The sequence below is a fragment of the Pteropus medius genome, unplaced genomic scaffold (assembly GCF_902729225.1).
Source record: "Pteropus medius unplaced genomic scaffold, Ma_sr-lr_union100, whole genome shotgun sequence".
Lineage (NCBI taxonomy): Eukaryota > Metazoa > Chordata > Mammalia > Chiroptera > Pteropodidae > Pteropus > Pteropus medius.
The window spans coordinates 4944765-4964354 of NW_024349800.1; the positions used below are offsets into that span (position 1 = coordinate 4944765).

At 50.5% G+C, this 19590-nt stretch overlaps 1 protein-coding gene across 4 annotated transcripts in view; it reads left to right on the forward strand.

Moving 5' to 3' along the window:
• CAND2 (cullin associated and neddylation dissociated 2 (putative)) overlaps positions 1-19590 on the forward strand; it is a 29598-nt gene that overhangs the window by 219 nt on the left and 9789 nt on the right. For 3 of the 4 annotated variants that reach the window (XR_005658166.1, XM_039886782.1, XM_039886784.1), the window contains exons 2-10: positions 4789-4932; positions 6645-6799; positions 7504-7627; positions 9596-9861; positions 11214-11319; positions 11456-11598; positions 13397-13689; positions 14528-14669; positions 15018-16520. Coding sequence is in view for 3 of the 4 variants with exons in the window: in XM_039886782.1 (XP_039742716.1) it covers positions 4789-4932; positions 6645-6799; positions 7504-7627; positions 9596-9861; positions 11214-11319; positions 11456-11598; positions 13397-13689; positions 14528-14669; positions 15018-16520 (2876 nt within the window). In the remaining variant the exon portion in view is untranslated. The remainder of the gene's footprint in view (positions 1-4788; positions 4933-6644; positions 6800-7503; positions 7628-9595; positions 9862-11213; positions 11320-11455; positions 11599-13396; positions 13690-14527; positions 14670-15017; positions 16521-19590) is intronic. The other variant, XM_039886785.1, reaches the window with a different exon arrangement.

The following is a 19590-nucleotide window of genomic DNA, read 5'->3' on the forward strand; positions in this document are numbered from 1 at the left end:
TTGCAGTCCTGCCCTCTCGGTGACTTTAAGCCCTCCTTCATCACCCGCCGTGCACACTTCAGCCCCTGCCTCCTGTCCCCTAATCAAAGCTCCAGCTCCGCCCTTCTGCACCCTTCCTCTGCCTCTTTTCATTTATGCCTAATCCTTGTCTCAGCCCCGCATTTGACGCGCCCACAGTTAAGCCCTTGGATTCTCCTGAACGACCCCAGCGCTGCCCGTTCTTACCCCGCATTGAAACCAAGCCTCTTTCCGGGACCACAACCCTGGGGTTGACTTTTTCTCTGATACCCTCAGCACACTCCCCTCCGCCCCCTTCTCAAAATCACCCCAGGCCTCCTCCCTGCACATCAGAGCACCCTCTCTCATCTCCTCCCCTCCATGGTTTGCTTTGACACAGCCTGCAGGAGGGAGCTGGGCTGTGTGGCTTTGCAGGCAGAGGTAGGTGATGGTTCGGGTGGAGGGTTGTAGGTTTTGTGTGCCTTCCCCTTCCTACTTCTTCCCCCAGCATCACTGAGCTGCACAAGAACAGGGCTGAAAAGAATAGAGGAAACCTCTGGCCCAACCCTCTCATCCCCAGGGGGAAACTGAGGCCCAGGGAGGTGAAGGGACTGGCCTGGCCCATGGTCACACAGCCAGTTCTGGACCCTCTAACCTGAAAGGAGCTCTTGGAGACCAACATAGGCGCAAACATTTATTAAACACTCTATCACTTTATCCCCATTTTACAGACAGGCAAACCGAGGCCCAGAGGCATGAAAGGCCTAGGTGCAGTCACAGAGCTAGGAAGTGGAGGACTTGGGGTCCAAATCCAGGTCAATATAACACGGGCTGAGGTTTTAGCGAGGCCATCTGATTCCAGCCCCCTGACAGATGAGGAGACTGCCCCTCTGCCTTCTGAAACCCATTCCTCAGCACCTCTCAAGAGCCTCTAGTACAGCATTAGTGGAACCTTTGAGCCACGATCCTGGGTTCAGATCCTGACCCCAGCCACTTACTGGCTGTGTGACCAGGGATAGGCTGCCTAACCCCTCATGAACCTCAGCTTCTGTTTCTATAAGGTGGAGATAATAACAGAACCCACCTCAGAGGGTTAGTGTGAGGATGAAATGAGTTAATACATGTAGAATGTTTAGATTAATGGCTGCCACCGGACAGGCACTTAATAAATGGACACTATTATGATTCTGTGCAGTCGGAAATCTACCATGTCCTCTCCCCACTCTGGGCCTTAACCTGGAAGTTCTGTGCCCCTCACTTCTTTTCCCCTCTTCACCTGGCTAGCTTTTGCCTGTTTCTGCTATGTCACTTCTTAGTCTTGGGAGACCCAGGGCTCTTGGACCACTGGACTGTGCGCTTCCTTTTTGCAAATCAGAGCCTGTTCTGGGTACACAGTAAATGCTGAGTGAATGTTTTCTGTTTCCAGGCTCCCTGCTATGCTGTCCAGTGTGATTTCATTCAGTCCACTTGTCTGCCTGGGTGATAGTGATTGTTCTTCCTGTTCTCCAGAGGCTTGGAGAGGTGAAGTGACTTGCCCAAGGTCACACAGCTGGCCAGTGGCTGAGGGGATTTGCACCACTGTCTCTAGGGCCTTAGGTTTAGTCTCCAGGAGAGGGAGTTGGCCTTGTCACCTAGAGCCTGAGAAACCCTTTCAGCCTGCTCTGCCAGTGGCCCTGAGAACACTTAAAACCACCCAAGCATATGAGAATGGTATCTATTTTTAAAGTCCACATGCCAGGGGGACTGTCCTGCTTACCAGCTGTCCAGGCACCCATATGGCTGAGTGTTTCAGCTGAGTTGCCTCTAAGGTTTCTCTGGAATGAAACTGAGACTGTGTCCTCTGGCTCCCAGGGACTGCAAATGGAGGTCCCAGGCAGGGTAGAGGAAGCCTTTGATCACTGTTCTTCCTGGGCCCTCACTCGGTGGGAAGGAGGCTGCCCTGTTCCCACTCAGACTCCAGCAGTGAAGCAGGTAAACTGGGGAGTCTGGTAGGAATTCCCACATCATTTCCTGAAAACAGTAGTATTGATTGAGGAGCCAAGAGACCTGACTGGTGGGCTGATTCTCTTCCCAACTTGCTGTGTGACCCTGGGCAGTTCCTACAACCTCTCTGAGCCTAGTTTCCTCATTTGCTTCATGCTTGAAACTCATTGGCCTATTAAAACCTGCCAAGGATGTTATGAAGCGGGACAAAGAAAATCCCCATTTTTTAAATGGAAAAGGTGAGGCTCAGGGAGGCATCAGTTGGTCAAGGTCACTTAGTTGATAAATGATAAGACCAGTATATTTACTTAAAGCCAAACTTAAGTGTTCAAGCACTTATCTACCAAATTATACACTTTCCTGTACACCCCCACTACCACCAACACACCCATATACACAATAGGGCTTTCTTTCTCAGAGAGATGAATGTTTGCTGGTACTCGGGGGTGTCTGAAATGCTGAGGCATATTTCAAGAGGGTTGATTTCTGAGTTCAAGTTTTCATACAGCGTTTTGGCTCTGAGCCTTGTTAGAGGCTGGCTACTCCTGCCTTCACCCTGTTCCCCAGGCCCTCTTTAGACCTGTTCTTTGTTGGGCCTGGAGTCCCAGAGATGAAACTGACAAGCTCCTGTGAATTCACAGTTTAATAAGGGAGACACAGAGGTGATCAGGTGTGAGAAGTGCTGTGATGATGGGGTGCAGAGTGCTCTAAGAGGGTCCTGTCCAGAGGAACCACGTGTGCTTAGAAAGTGTGGGTGGAGGATAGGGCAGAGTGGTCAGAGGAGTCATCGTGAGGCTGGGATATTTGAGCTGGGCTCTTGACAGGTGAATAAATGTTCAACAGGTTCTCCGCCTGTTGAAAGATAGGAGTAGGAGACCCATCTTGGGCAAAATAGCGCATCACTTGGGTTGTCAGGCTGAGCTGGGTCTCCGTAGACTTCAGCAGAAATGCAGCTTAGAGATCCTGCCTGCCTTCTCAGAACATTCCCTCAGCTGGACAGACCTAGGAGTTTATATGCCTATCCTAGGCCTTGGCCTGGCTCAGATCCAAACATCTTCCTTCACCTCACCTTGGCTGCTTTTCCTGTTACAGCTAGGCTGAGAGGTGGGCATGGTCAGCCCTGCCACTCCCTCTTCGCCTCCAGCCCAGCCTCCGTCCTTCTCTCAGTGGCTTGAGGCTTATCCCAGCTGTTAAAAATAACATCTATGACATCGACAAGTCCCCTCTTAGTAACAGGGTGCTGTGGGCAGCCATGAATTTCAGCAGCAGTTCTGAAACTGCAAAGGGGAGGCCGACTGTGACCGATTTTGCCACAAGAGGCTTGGGGCTAGGGCTCTTGTTTGACTGGCTCAAGCGAGAAAGCAAGGCTGCTGTGAGGAGGTGGGTGGCCTGGTGGATCAGGAAAAGCCGGAGGCTTCCTGGGGCTGTCCCTCTTTGGTCCTGACTTCACAGCATTTCTCCTCGCTGCGCTGTCCAACTTTCTTCTCCAGTCTCTACTATCTAGGGCCTGCAAAAGCCAGTAAACAGATGGAGTGGGCCTGGCAGGGACCCGATGACTTGGAATGTGTGTCCCACCTATAACTTGACTAGAGCCAGTTTTTGTCACCAGGGACTGAGGGACTATAGGCTCAGTTGTATTCAAATATTCTGTTTTCAAGAGAAAATCAATACTTTCATGTCACCTCTCCCAATGTTCAAATATTGATAAATAATTCAAATTTTCAAAAAAAACATTTGCAAGGTGGTTACGGCTAAGGGTTGCCAGTTTAAGACTGTGCTCACCCCTCTGAGGCTTGGCAGGAACGGTGCTCCATAATGCCCCCACAGCCTCAACGCTTCATGGCCTTCCAGCTCAGATTGCCACTGCACTTTCCAATCCCTGTCAGGCCACAAGGATTTGCACACCTGGGAGTGGGTAGCTCTTGACTCTGATTCCCACCCTGGGTCAGGGAGCTATGACTGGGGACTGGTCAGTTGTTGGTGTCAGTGTCTGAGATATGCCCGTGCCAGTGGCCCATGAACATAGCCTAAGGCATTGGTTCTCAGAGTGTGGTCTCTGCCCCTCAGCGTTATCCAAGAACTTGTTAGAAATGCCCCAGCTGGGACTGATTCAGAAACCCTGGGGATGGGGCCCAGCAGTGTTTAACAAGCCCTGCAGGTGATTCTCCTGCTGGCTACAGTTTGAGAACCGCTGGTGAAAGGGTAGGGACTAAGTTGATTCTCTGAAGTGGAGGTGGGCAAAGCTAGCCCACTCTGCTTGTCTGATAGAGAGGCTTCTTACTAACACCTGGCTTAGTTGCAAGGAGTCTGTTCAACCTTTTTTCGTCAAAGAGATGTGAATGATGTACCATGCCATTATAATAATGGCAGTGCCACTCACCGAGTATTTATTTACTGTTCTCTCCCTGCTATGCACATCATATGCATTATCTCATTTTATCTTCCATACAACCCCATGAGGCAGGTACTATTCTCATCCCCATTTTCCAGACAGGTAAATTAAAGTTCAGTAATGTGAATGACTTGTCTAAGTTCACATTTGCATAAATGGCAGAAGCAAAAGCCACCAACTTTGAAGCCCTACGCATTTAGCTAGTATGCTGTGCTACTCCTAGTTGGCCACGATGTGGTAGTTGGTGTCTCTCACACTCAGGTCTCCTTGTGGTAGCTGGACCATGCCTATAGCCCAGGTAATCTACTTACCCTTGAATCTTTGTATCAAGGTCTGCTTCTGGGGGAACCCTAAGATACTGCCCAAATCACCGGGGCCCAGGAGCTGCTCAGCAATCCTCTCCCCTCTCTGCCCAGGTTCATGGCAACTAGTGATCTGATGTCAGAGCTGCAGAAGGACTCCATCCAGCTGGATGAGGACAGTGAGCGCAAGGTGGTAAAGATGCTGCTTAGGCTCCTGGAAGACAAGAATGGCGAGGTGCAGAACCTGGCGGTCAAGTGGTGAGTGTCGGCCTTGGTGGAGACAGAGAGGGCACCTGTCCAGTCTGGGAGGTCCCTGCCCCTTTGGGGTACAGCCTCTGAGAATTGCAGAGCAGCTCCTGGAGCCCCAGTGGTGTTGGACAGTGCCTTGGTCTGGCTTCCCCCAGAAGTAGACTCAGCAACAAAGATTCAGTTGTAAGTTTATTTGAGAGGTGATCCCAGGAAACTCCAGTGTGGGAATAGAGAAGTAAGGCAGGGAAGGAAGAAAGCCAATAAAGCCTGCATCATCAAGCAAGTTACTTCTGTGGGCAAGCATAGCTTACCCTACTGGGGACCTCTAGGACAGTGTGGGACATACACCTTGGAGTGTTCCCACTTGCCAGTTCTCTGTCAGTCTTTGGCTGAGGGCTGCTCTTGGGGTTTGGTGGAGGATGATGCAGGGAATGCATCAGGTTCAGGAGATCTGGTAGGGCCCAATAATTTGCATTTCTAACAAGTTCCCAATAGATACTGACACCAGTGGTCCAGGGACTATTCTTTGAGAATCTATGCCTTAGAGCCTTGCTTCTCAAAGTGTGGTTATGGATCAGCACCGTCAGCATCACTTCGAACTTGTCAGAAATGCGGACTCTCAGGTCCTAGCCTAGAACAACTGAACCAGAATCTGCAATTCAAGAAAGTCTCCAAGGGACCCGAATGCACATTAATGTTTAGAAACAGCTGCACTATATGTCCTGTGTCTCAGCCTTAACTGTGCATTGCCATTGCCTGGGGCCTTTAAAAAACTGTTAGCTGGGTGTCAGCCCCAGAGTCTGAGTTAATTGGTTTCAGGTGTGGCCTGGACAATGGGTGTTTTTAAATTCCCCAGGTGATTCTAACGTGTAGTCAAGGCTGAGAACCTCTGATCTAAATGAGTAGTTCTCCGAGGATGTCAGTGCATTAGAATGTGGATTCTCGCCTCTCTGCCTGAGCCACCTTCCTCCAGCCAGACCACATGCCTGACCATGTCACTTTTCCTGCATAAAACTCTTTACTGAATTCCCTTCCCTCTTGGGATCAAGTTGAACTTCATTAACAAAACCCAGAATGCCTGAACCCAGCTCATAGGGTACTGTTAAAGAGGCAGTGACCCAATTCTCTGTTGACTATCGACCCCTGCCATTCCTCAGTGCCCTATCCACTCCCCCCATCCCCCCACCCCCAACACATACCCCATCTTGCCTTTTCAGCTCTGGAGGTAAGTAGCCAAGGTGCCAGGACCACAACCTCATGATGCCTAGGGCAAAGGCTTTTGCTTCCCCCATCCCCTGTGTCCCTTCAGCCCTCACTACTCTGGTGCATGCCAGCTCCTGCGTCTGTGCCTGAGAATCTGAGGTAGGGCCCAGTCATCTGTGTTTTAACAAGTCCTCCAGGAGATTCCGATATTCAGTCCAGTTGGAGAACCTCTGCTCTTGGGTACTCGTTGGTTTCTAGCCGAGATTACTGGTTGGATGGTTTGGCCATATACTGAGATGCAAAACCCAGGAAGAGATACAAGTTTAGGAGGTAGCAGGCACAACATTGGCATAGCCATAAGATGCCTCTACTTCTGGCAAAATAGGAAGTCCTCTGTTGATCCGGGGCCTTTTCCTCAGCACATGTGGCCCCATAGGCATGAGGAAACAAAAGGGGCAGCCTAACCTAGGCTGAGTCTGGGGCTTTTGGACCTGCTCCCTCCCTTCCTCTCTGCTCAGCCTGGGTCCTCTGGTGGGCAAAGTGAAGGAGTACCAGGTGGAGACCATTGTGGATGCTCTCTGTGCCAACATGCGGTCAGACAAGGAGCAGCTCCGAGACATCGCTGGCATCGGCCTCAAGACCGTCCTGTCAGAACTCCCTGCTGCAGCCACAGGTACCCAGGTCCCAGGGATTAGGTACTATTATTATTTGTTCTAGTTTATAGTTAGAGAAACTGAGGCTCAGAGAGGTGAGGGGACTTACCTAAGGTCAACCAGCTAGTCAGCGGCAGAGAATTCAGACCCAGATCTACTTTAAGTTCATGGCTGTTTTGTTACTGCAGCTTTTTCTTTTCTCATATAATTCTGAAGGGATCAGCCACTCTTTTTTTGCAGCTCCAATTTTAGTATATGTGCTGCTGAAGTGAGCACTTTGCAGCTCAATTAGGACAGGGTTGAATCTCTGCCCAGGTCTCTTACACTTTATAAGAAGAACACATGTTTCCCCAGAAGCACTCAGAAGACTTTGACCTGTATCTCACTGGCCAGAACAGGGTCACCTGGCTCCACCTAGCAGCAAGGGAGTCCAGAAAAAGAAGTGCTTAACTTTTCCTGTCTCTCTAGTGGAGGGCAGAAGGAAGGAGAGGTTGGGTGTGGGGGGAGCCAGCCAGCAGATCGGCTGTCAGTTTTTCAGCTCCCTGAGCTGTTTCCTTTAGTGTGATTAGGACTCTGGGTCAAACCTGGGACCACTCGAGCCCTGAATTCGCTGGGTTAGCAGGATTCTCAGGGACATGGGCTCAGGAACACAACCAGAACAAAGTCCAACCAGAGGTAGAGGCCAGCCCTGTGCTTCACTGTGCCCACCTTGTGCTCTGTGCAGGCTCTGGCCTGGCCACCAACGTGTGCAGGAAGATCACTGGCCAGCTCACCAATGCCATTGCCCAGCAAGAGGATGTGGCCGTGCAGCTGGAAGCCCTGGACATCCTCTCTGACATGCTGAGCAGGTGCAGGAGGCCACCTTGGGCAAGGAAGACCCAGGTGGGAGGGGGAGCAAAGGGGACAGGGAAGGACTGAAGTCCACATAGTCAGCACCTACTGCACACCAGGCATACCAAGCCCTGTGCTTGGGGCTCCTTAATTGTTCCAGCAGGCCTGCAAAGGAGAGCTCATTTGTCACAATTTTATAGGCTGTGAGAGGTGATGTGGCCTGCCTGAAGTCACACTGTCAATAAATGGCAGAACCTAAGATTTGAACTCAGGTCTCACCATAGCTGAAGCTCAGGTGTGTTCATCTTCTTCCTCACCCCCTTCTTTCTCTTTCTTCTTTTGAGCTAATATAGCAGGGCCTTTGTTTTAAATTGCAATGCATATTTTTAAAGTATTTATTCATGCATTAAGTCTCCCAAGATTTAAGCACCTACTTCGTGGCCAGAGAAATGCTGGGTGCTGGACTAGTGCTGGGAATGCGGAGTGGCTCAGTCTCAGTCACTCCTAGGGAGGAGCTCACGGACATATTAACTGTGACTGGAGTAAGAACAACAATAGGGATAAGAGCAGGGCCTGTAGGAGCTCAGAGAAGGAGTCCTTAACCCAGCTGGGGGGTGGGGACACTTCCTCGAGAGGGTCCTGTTAGCTGAGCCTTCAGAGATGGACAGGACTTGGCCAGGCATAGATGGGACATAAGGGAACACTGGGACAGGAGACTGCCTTCAGTCCAGAGGATAAAGGCAAGAGAAGACATAGAGTCTCGGGGGTTGTGCAAGGCAGTCATGATCTGGAGTGTACTGTGGAGGAGCCTGAAGGAGAGATGAGACCCAAGGGCTGGGCAGAAGCTTGGGGCGGGTGACTAAACATCAGACTGAAAATGTAAGGAGGTCGTGGAGGGGTTTATGGCAGAGGCTGAGGAGTGCCACATGCATATTTGTGCGTTTTAGGTGGATCTTCCTTTCTGCAGTGTGCACGGTAGCTGGGAGGGGGTGGAACAGGGCGGAGGGAGACTGGTTCAGAGGCTTCCCCAAGCAGGTAAATTCAGGTATTTTGGAGGAGACTCCACAGGGCTTGGAGTGGATGAGAGAGACAGAGGGGCACTGCTGTGATAGGTGCCATCTGGGAGTGGGAGAAGGTGTGGGAGGAAGGCAGCGGATTCACTTTGGGGCATGTTGAATTTAAGGTGCCTGGGAGGGCCCCACTCAACTCAAAACTCTGTGAGGGCAGCTTCTAAGGCCTATCTTGCTCTATCTTGCTCACCCCAGTGCCCAGCGTAGGCCCTGTTACGTAGCAGGTAAACACATAAATAAATGAAACCCAGAAGAGAAGTCTGGGCTGGACAGAGAGATATGGGAGGGTGAGGTCAATGTATTCGTGTGGAGAAAAGAAGAAGTCCTAGGACATGTGTGGGATAGAAAATACACAGGCCTGGTCCGAAGGTGAGGGTAGAAGCTGCTGCAGTGGGCAGGGGTTACCTTCTACCTGTGTAGAAACCATTCTCCTGTGTTGCCTTTTGCTTCGAGCCCAGAGCTCAGCTTATCATAACAAAGGGCACTAGGGAGCCACTTAGGAGATTAAAGGAGTTAAGCAGAGGAATGACCAGGTCAGAGGCTGATTTTAGACCACTCTGGTCTCAGTGAGGGGGAGGAGGGGGCGCGGACATTGAGGCAAGGCACAGACTTCCAGGAAATCAGGACAGCCCCACTGTCATTACCATCAGGCCTTCTCTCCAGGCTGGGAGCTTGGACACCTGGGTTCAAAATTCTGGCTTTGCATTTTTTGGCCGGATATCCTTGAGAAATTACCTTCACTTCTCTGCTTTCTTTCGTGTAATAATAATAAAGATGCCACAGATGTAGGGCTCCTTTCCGTTTACCAAGGGCCATTGGGTTGTCATAATTCTGAGGAGGAGATCAGGAGAGGATAGGGAGAGAAGAGATGACTGGCCCCAGTATACCCTCCTGACGCCCCCTCTGGCTCCCCAGGCTGGGTGCCCCATTGGGCGCCTTCCATGCCAGCCTCCTGCACTGTCTCCTGCCGCAGCTGAGCAGCCCGCGCCTGGCGGTGCGCAAGCGAGCTGTTGGGGCTCTTGGCCACCTAGCAGCTGCCTGCAGCACCGACCTCTTCATCGAGCTCGCTGACCATCTCCTGGACCGGCTTCCCGGCCCGCGCGCACCTGCCAGCCCCGCCACCATCCGCACCCTGATCCAGTGTTTGGGCAGCGTTGGCCGCCAGGCAGGTCACCGCCTGGGTAAGGGAACCGTACCCCTGGGCAAGGAGGCGGGGCCAAGGCAAAGAGATGCTATGGAAAGGGGCGGCGTCCAGGCTGAGAGGTTGGGGCCTGGGGCTGGCCACCTCTAAGGGAATGGGGTTTAACTACCTGGAAAGGCAAAACGGGGCTTGAGAGGCAGCAGCAGGCTTGGCCCTGAGCACCGTTTTGCTCTGAGCCTTACTTGGAGGCTCTCAGATAATTATAAATCATTCTACCAAACTTGAATAAAATATGTTCTGTCCTTCTATTTTAACAAATATACCTTAATAACAACCTGTAAGCCAGGTTTGAGTTTTTTAAAGTTTTTATTGGGAGATAATGTATTACAGTAAACCACACTGTTTAAAGTGTACAATCCAGTGTGTTTTGGCCAAACTACCACAATCAAGATGCAGAACGTTTTCATCTCTCTCAAAAGTTTCCTTGTGCCCCTTTGTAGTCCATCCCTCCCTCTTCTCCACCCCAGGCAACCTTAATCTGCTCTCTGTGACCATATATTATTTTATAGAAATGGAATATATAATATTGTAACCAGGTTTGAATTTATTCTCAAACACCTTGGCGTTCTGGAGTAGGTCAGGCAATGTGGGTAGAGCTGGCCATGGTCTGCTCCTCCCTTCCCTCTGGCTCTCACAGCAAGGGACCTTACAAGCACACATAGGGACACCAGCCCACAGTCCACACTCTATCCAACCCCCACCACCACCACACACACACACACACATCAAGTAGCAGCCACCACTTGGCCACTCTTGAGAGTATGGACCTGGGAAAGAGGTCTGCACGGGACCCAGACAAAGGTTTGGGGTCAGTGGGCAGGAAAGTGGGGATGGGTGTGGCTGGAGAGGGGCTAAAGCAGAACCCTCCAAAGCCCAGGAATCAGGCAGGGGCCCCTCATGCCTGGTCTGTAAGGGCAGTACCTGCTTCTCTCCTTTTTCCAGGGCTATAATCTAGTACAGGAAATAAGGCAAGGACAGGAGTAATAGTTTCAACAAGAGATGCATCTTATTGAGTGCCTACTCTGTGCCAGGACCTGAGTGATGCTCTTTATCTGCATCATTTCATTAGTCTTCACAAAATCTCTGTCTGGTGGGCATTGTCATCCCTACTATGAAGATGAATAGACTGAGGTCAGAGAAGTATTGTGACATGCCCAAGATCTCAGAGCTTATAGGTGGCAGAATCAGAGCTAGAACCCACATGTGCTTGAGTCTGACGCCTCTGAGTTGAATTTGCAGTGGTTAGGGCTGCGGGTTTAGGGACAGACTGAGCACTGTGGGCTAGGGGAGCCCGGGAAAGGGTTGTCCTCAGTGACCCACCCGATCCTTCAGGGGCCCACCTGGACCGCTTGGTGCCTCTGGTGGAGGAGTTCTGCAACTTGGATGACGATGAGCTCCGGGAGTCTTGCCTCCAGGCCTTCGATGCTTTCCTGAGGAAGTAGGTGCAGCGGGATGCTGGAAGATGGGGGCCCCAGAGTTTCATTGGGAAGTTAGTGGGGACACTAACTTTCCCTGCCCCACTCCTTGCCCTGTCCTGCCTGAGTTCACCAGAGCCTCCCCATTCCATCCTACAGGTGCCCCAAGGAGATGGGCCCTCATGTGCCCAATGTGACCAGCCTGTGCCTTCAGTACATGAAGCATGACCCCAACTATAACTATGACAGTGATGGGGATGAGGAGCAGATGGAGACAGAAGATAGTGAATTCAGTGAGCAAGGTGGGTGGCCAATTTGTCATTGGGGCTGGAGGGCAGAAATGGGTGCATCCTTACTGGGATACCCCCCATCCACCCAGCCAAAGACAAGAGCCGTATTTAGTGCCCCATTCTGATCCCAACTGTTCTACAGTCTCCAGCCCTGCCTACCATAATCTAGATTCCTCAATGTCCCCATCTTTTCTGACTGCACAATAACAACAGTAGTAATCACTGACATTGATTGAGCATCTGCTGGTGTCCTAAACACTCTCTTATTTTATGTTCCTTACAGTAATGGAAAACTAGGTATTTATTATTATCTCCATATTTCATACAAGGAAACTGAGACTTAGAGAAGCTATTTGCCTGAGATAACACAGCTAGGAAGTAGCATAGCGGGACTTGAGAGCCATGTCTGTGAGACTCCTCCACCTCTATACTGCCATCTCTACCCTTTTAGTCATGGCTTCCAAGAGACAGTTGCTTTAACCCAGCAGAGTGAAGCTCTAATGGTGGAATGATAGACACTGATTGGGGAGATATCTGGATAGGGAGTGGATTCAGTGGCTTCTTTCTGTGCCTGTGGTCCTATGTGTCACTCAGATGGATGCCCAAGGTTCCTGAAAGCAGGATATTGATGGAGGCAGGGGTCTTAGGGTCTGATGGCATACTTGGAACAAGATGGGATGATAGGAGATGAGATTGGATAGGCATGTTGGGGCCTCGAATGCCACGCCGGGGAGATTGGGCATTTTCTTGTCAGTAACTGGAAGCTATGGATGTTTCTTTGTGGATGGCATAGAGTAGAGGTAACAAATCATGATCCATTAGAGGGAACATCTGCTCAGCTGACAGGTTACATCCATGGGATCGTCCATATGGTCTACTGCGGCTTGTCCAGATGCCACCTCTTAGTCTAAGTCAGTAGAGCACTGTGGATAGGAACACACTGGCCCCTGAGCCTATACCTGGGGCAGCCCTAGTTAGGGCCATCCCTTCTGAGCTTCATGTGTCTCCCCAGGTGATAGGGGTGGGCCTTGTGGTCCTAAATCTGAGCTCAGCTATCCTGTTCCCTGTGCGGCATTAGGAGAGTCTCAACATCTCTGAGCCTTATTATAGTCAACTGTAAAATGGGGCTCAAGGTACTCTGTGAGCGCTGACCTCTTGGGGGAGCTCAGAGAGCAGGAAGCCACATAAACACAGCATTTTCTGCGTGGAAGCCGGAATCAAGGCCCTTGAGAAGCTGGGGTTTGGGGTGGGGAAGAGGGGAAATGCCAAAGGCAGGCCCTGTTGCCTCTCATTTCTGGAATCCCAGTAAATGAAACATCACACAGACAGTCCTAAAACCAAAGGATGGGTTTTGTACCCCAAATAGATTCTCTGGGTCCTTACTGAAGACTTAGAAGTCAGTTGTTATCCTGGTATAGTCAAGACAACAAAGTGTTTAGAGACAGAGAGAGGACCCAAGTTTAACTCCAGCTGTTTTCCTGTTTATGTAACTTGGGGTGAGTCACTTCCTTCTGAGCCCCATTTTTCTCATCTCTACAGTGGGAAAATAATCCCTGTCTCACAAGGTCATTATGAGGCTAAAATGAGATTGTGGATTTGAAGTGCTTTGTGCCATCCCTAGCACATAGTAGGTGTTCATTAAATGGTAGGTGACATTCCTAATAGGGTATAAATAATGATTATCAGAAAGGTGAAGCACAGGCACAGCTCCCTCCTCTCTGTCCTGAGGGATACCTGGATGGGGCAGGCAGATACCCTGTCTATCTGCTACAGAGTGCAGGGTTCCATGGGTATCTCATTCCTGTCCCAGAGAGTGAGGATGAATACAGCGATGATGATGACATGAGCTGGAAGGTGCGCCGGGCGGCAGCCAAATGCATGGCAGCCTTGATCAGCTCCCGGCCAGACCTGCTGTCTGACTTCCACTGCTCCCTGGCACCTGCGCTCATCCGCCGCTTCAAAGAACGGGAGGAGAATGTCAAGGCTGATGTCTTTGGGGCTTACATCGTGCTGCTGCGGCAAACACGGCCCCCAAAAGGATGGCTGGAGGCAGTCGAGGAGCCCACCCAGACTGGCAGCAACCTCCACATGCTTCGAGGACAGGTGGGCATGCCTTCACCTCTTTCCCATCCCTTTACTTCCCCACTCACGACTCACCCTCCCTCCTGCTCACAACCCTTCCATCTGTCCATCTTCCCACCCATCCACCTGCCCCACCATCTGTCCATCCATTGAAAGTGTGAATATTGAGCACCTACTATGTGCCCAGCCATGTGTATCAGGTGTTGGGGCCTGGCAGGGAGCAAGACAGATGAAGGCCCTGCCCCTGGACCACACAGTTCTTGAGTCTTGCTGACTGATTGGATGTGGAGGGAGGAATAGGGAGGTGTCATGTGAGTTCCAGGCTCTGGCTGAAGCATGGAGTGCAGTTCCCCAAGATGATAGGGTATGAAGAGGGTGATGTCCAGAGTCCAGTTCTCAACATTTATGTTCGAGGCCCTTGGGTATCTGAGTGGAGACATCAGGTGGGCAGTCAGCACTCGAATCTGGTGTTGGTGATATGTATCAGGAGTCATTGCTGTGCTGACATCTGAAGCTCGGGGGAATGGATGAGCCCATCTGGGGCGAACCCAATTGGAGAAGGGAGGGGCCAGTGCTTTTCCCCTCGGGAAGTGAGGGTGGGAGCCAGATTGCCTGTGTAGTTTTGAGCAAGTTACTTAATCTCTGTACCTGTTTCCCCATCTGTAAAGTGGGCTCAGGAATAGTACATACCTCAGAGGGTCTGAGTATAGAATCAGGTGCCTGGTACAGAGCGAGTGATAGAAACCTTGGGGTGGAGCCATCCTTTCCATGCTGGGGTCCTCCATGGGCAAAGCTCCCCAGGAGTAGGTGGGCTGTGGAGGTTCCCTGGTGGTCACTCACCTCCCTCACCTGCCTACAGGTGCCCCTTGTGATCAAGGCCCTGCAACGGCAGCTTAAAGATCGGAGTGTCAGGGCCCGCCAGGGCTGCTTCAGTCTCCTCACCGAGCTGGCGGGCGTCCTCCCTGGCAGCCTGGCAGAGCACATGCCCATTCTGGTAGCAGGTAGGATAGACTGGAACCTGGTATGTGCTATCCTGGGCCTCTCCAGAACCTGGACCCCGGTCCCCAACCCTCAAGGGTCCCCCTGTTCAGCAACCTGTGGTGGCTCCCCATTGCCAGCAGTGAAAACAAGGCTGGGGTACAGGCCCTACATCCTGGTTTTAGATGGCTTCCCTGGCCTGTGTCCCTTAGGCCTGGCCCCAGCCAAGCCCTGACCTCTCAGAATCTGCTGCATAAGAGCCCAGGTGCCTGGATCCAGCTCAGATGCCTGTGGGTGTTCCACCCCCGCACCCAGGGAAGGTTGTATTGGGTCGGGATCTATGCCCCGTAACCTCTGCCCTCACCCTGTAGGCATCGTCTTCTCACTGGTGGACCGCTCCAGCTCTTCCACTATCCGGATGGATGCCTTGGCCTTCCTGCAGGGGCTGCTGGGCACAGAGCCAGCTGAGGCCTTCCATCCGCACCTGCCCACCCTCCTGCCACCTGTGATGGCCTGTGTGTCTGACCCTTTCTACAAGATTGCGGCTGAGGCCCTGCTGGTGCTACAGGAGCTGGTGCGGGCCCTATGGCCCGTGGACAGGCCTCGGATGCTGGACCCCGAGCCATATGTTGGAGAAATGTCTGCGGCCACCCTGGCACGTCTCCGTGCCACTGACCTAGACCAGGAGGTGAAGGAGCGGGCCATCTCCTGCATGGGCCACCTCGTGGGCCACCTGGGTGATCGGCTGGGGGATGACCTGGAGCCATCATTATTGCTCCTCCTGGACCGCCTGAGGAATGAGATCACTCGCCTGCCTGCAGTCAAGGCACTGACGCTAGTGGCTGTGTCCCCGCTACGGCTTGACCTGCAGCCCATCCTGGCCGACGCACTGCCCATTCTGGCCTCATTTCTGCGCAAGAACCAACGGGCACTGCGGTTGGCCACACTGGCTGCTCTGGATGCCCTGGCCCAGAGCCAGGGACTCAGCCTCCCTCCGTCCGCTGTGCGATCTGTGCTGGCCGAGCTGCCTGCTCTGGTCAATGAGAGCGATATGCATGTGGCCCAGCTGGCTGTGGACTTTCTTGCCACGGTAACCCAGGCCCAGCCAGCCTCTTTGGCTGAGGTCAGTGGCCCCGTGCTGTCAGAGCTGCTGCGGTTGCTGCGTTCACCCCTGCTGCCAGCAGGTGTTCTAGTGGCCGCTGAAGGCTTCTTGCAGGCTCTAGTGGGGACCCGTCCCCCGTGTGTGGACTATGCCGAGCTCATCAGCCTGCTCACTGCACCTGTTTATGACCAGGCTGTAGACGGCGGGCCAGGCCTCCATAAGCAGGTGTTCCACTCTCTGGCTCGGTGTGTGGCAGCTCTTGCAGCTGCCTGTCCCCAGGAGGCAGCAGGCACAGCAAACCGCCTGGTCTGTGATGCCAGGTCACCCAAATCCAGCACAGCGGTCAAGGTCCTGGCGTTCTTGTCACTGGCTGAGGTGGGCCAGGTGGCCGGGCCAGGCCCCCAGCGGGAGCTGAAGGCAGTGCTCCTGGAAGCCTTGGGGTCACCCAGTGAGGACGTGAGAGCAGCTGCCTCCTATGCACTGGGCCGTGTGGGTGCTGGGAACCTACCTGATTTCCTGCCCTTTCTGCTGGGGCAGATCGAGGCCGAGCCCCGACGGCAATACCTGCTATTGCACTCGCTCAGGGAGGCCCTGGGGGCTGCCCAGCCTGATAGCCTGAAGCCCTACGCGGAGGACATCTGGGCCCTGCTGTTCCAGCGGTGTGAGGGCGCTGAAGAGGGCACCCGGGGGGTGGTGGCCGAATGCATTGGGAAGCTGGTCCTCGTGAACCCTCCATTCCTTCTGCCCCGATTCCGGAAGCAACTTGCTGCAGGTAGGGGCACAAGTGTGGGCAGAAGTGGCCTAGATCAGAAGTAGGCAGTTTACCCGAGTGTAGAGTGGCCCACACAAAGTGAGCTAGTTCAGATGATTGGGTGTGAGAGTTACAGTGTGTGTAAGACAAAGGCAGAGGAGCCATTAAAAACTATCTCCTGAGACTATAGGCCTCCCGTGGGACTCTGTGGGATGGAGGGGACAGAATCCTTGATAGGTCCCTTTAACAAAGAAAGTTTTCAGGATGCCACTTTTGTAATTTTTGGTGAGGACAGCAGCCTTGTGCTCCAGGCAAAGATTGACAAAAGCAGTTGTCTGAGGGACCAGAAACTGCAGCCTGTGGAGTGTATCTCTCTTGGGCTAGCTTGAGCCAGGAGCAAATAGAAACGTAGTCTAGATTGGAGGGCTGGGCAGGAACCAGGGGGCCATTTGTGTGGTTAGATCAGGGCACATCAGAGTGTTCCACAGCTGGGGAAGAAAGAAAGCAGGCCGGTGTGCACGTGGGGATGTTTGGGTCCCTGAGAATGAAAGTCTAGCCTTCAGGCCTCAAGCTGGCTTGGTGTGCGGCAGCCCTTACCTGATAGGATAAGGGGGTGTATCAGTTCACATAATGTAGGCAGAGTGCTTGGTATAGGGTGTCATATCTAATTAACACTGCTGTTGTTGCTATATGGGTGATTATATTAAGCCCTTGCTGGGTTACTGGCTTTATAAGAAGCAGTTGTGTGGCCCTCATCCCTGCACAGACAGGAAGAACATTCCCTAAGGATAGTCCCTGTCACACTCACAGGGCTCTTCACCAGAACTCTTGAGAGGCAGTCTTGAAATGAGGAGCAGCCCTGCCTTTTGTAAGCTCTAATTTGTTTTTGCCTCATGCATGCTGTTGAACCAGCTACTGAGTTGGTCGCATGTCCTTTTTACTTTTTACTGTCGGCTGCTGAGAAGGAAGCTTAGAGCCAAATTAGTAGCCTGCTTCTAGAGAGTTCATGGGACTTCCCAGTTGCCTCTTTCTGCACGCCCCTCACTCTATTCTAGTCTCCATCTCAGGTCCCTGCGTTACCCTCATTTTTATTTTAAATTCACTTAATCCTATCCTATTATGCATATCTTCATCAGCCACCCTGAATCTTCTTAGGAGCCAGTCAGGATGGAAAGAGAAACAACAAAAAGTCTAAATTTAGTAGCTCTCACTTATACATACCCTAGCACCAAGTTGTAAACTTTCTCCTGAGTCTTGAATGTAAGGTCTGTATGATGGAAACAGCCTTAACCTGTGTGGGGTGGGGTAGAGAGAAGCAAGCAGTTTATTTGTTTTTCTTCCTGTTGTATTGATATAATTGACATATAATGCATATTAGGTTAAGGAGTACAACATAATGATTTGATATATGTATATATTGTGAAATGATTACCACAGTAAGTTTAATTAATATCTGTCACCTCTCATAGTTACATTTTTCCCCTTGTGATGAGAAGGTTTAAGATATACTTGTCTCTTAATAACTTTCAAATATATAAAATAGTATTGGTAGCTATAGTTATGTTGTACATTACATTAGCAGAAATTATGTACTGATACCTGGAAGTGTATACCTTTTGGTCACCTTCACCCATTTCACCCACCCCCCAACCCCCATCTCTGGCCACCACAAATCTGATCTCTGTCTCTACGAGTTTGGTTCTTTTAGATTCCACATATAAGTGAGATCATATGGTATTTGTCTTTCTCTGTCTGACTTATTTCACAAAGCATAATGCCCTCAAGATCCATCTATGTTGTGGCAAATGGCAGGATTTCCTTCGTTTTTGTGGCTTAACAATATTCTTATGTGTGTGTGTGTCACATTTTCTTTATCCATTCATCCATTGATGGACACTTAGATCATTTCCATGTTTTGGTATTGTAAATAATGCTGCAGTAAACATGAGAGTGCAGATATCTCTTTGGGATAGTGATTTTGTTTCCTTCAGATATATTCCCAGAAGTGAGATTGCTGGATTATATGGCAGTTAAGTTTTTAAATTTTTGAGGCACCTTCATGCTGTTTTCCATAGTGGCTACACCAATTTACATTTCCATCAAGAGTGCACAAGCATTTCCTTTTCTCCACATCCTTGCCAACATTTATTTCTTTCTGATGACAGCCATTCTAACAGGTGTGAGGTGATATCATGTTGTGATTTTGATTTACATTTCCCTGATGATTAGTGGTATTGAGCACCTTTTCATGTACCTGTTGGCCTTTTGAGTATCTTTGAAAAAACTGTCTATTCAGGTCATTTGCCTATTTTTTAATTGGATTGTTCATTTTGCTATTCAATTGTATGAGTTCTTTACATATTTTGGATATTAACTCCTTATCATGGTTTGCAAATATTTTTTCCCATTCCATAGGTTGTCTTTTCACTTTGTGGATGGTTTCTTTTGCTGTGTAGAAGCCTTTTAGTTCGATGTAGTCCCACTTGTTAATTTTTTATTTTGTTGCTTGTGTTTTAGGTGTCATATCCAAAAAATCATTGCCAAGACCATGTCAAGGAGCTTTATTCTTCTGTTTTCTTCTTGGAGTTTTATGGTTTCAGGTTTTAAATTTAAGTCTTTAATACATTTTGACTTAATCTTTGTGAGTGGTGTAAGATATGGATCTTGTTTCATATCCAGTTTTCTCAGAACACCACATATTGAAGAGACTGTCTTTTCCCCACTGAGTATATTTGGCTCCCTTGTCAAATATTAGTTGACCATATATGCCTGGGTTTATATCTGGCCTCTCTATTTTGTTCCATTGGTCTATGTATCTGTTTTTATGCCAGAACCATACTATTTTGATGACTATAACTTTATAGTATAGCTTGAAATCAGGAAGCGTGATGCCTCCTGGCTTCTCGTTCTTTCTCAAGATATTTTTGCTTATTTGGAGTCTTTTGTGGCACCATACAAATTTTGAGATTTTTTTTTTTCTATTTCTGTAACAAAATGCCATTAAAATGTGAGCAATTTAGAAAGGATATTGAGAAGCATATGGAGCAGCCGCTGATTTATTTCTTTCACCCAGTAGGAAATGTATTTCCCT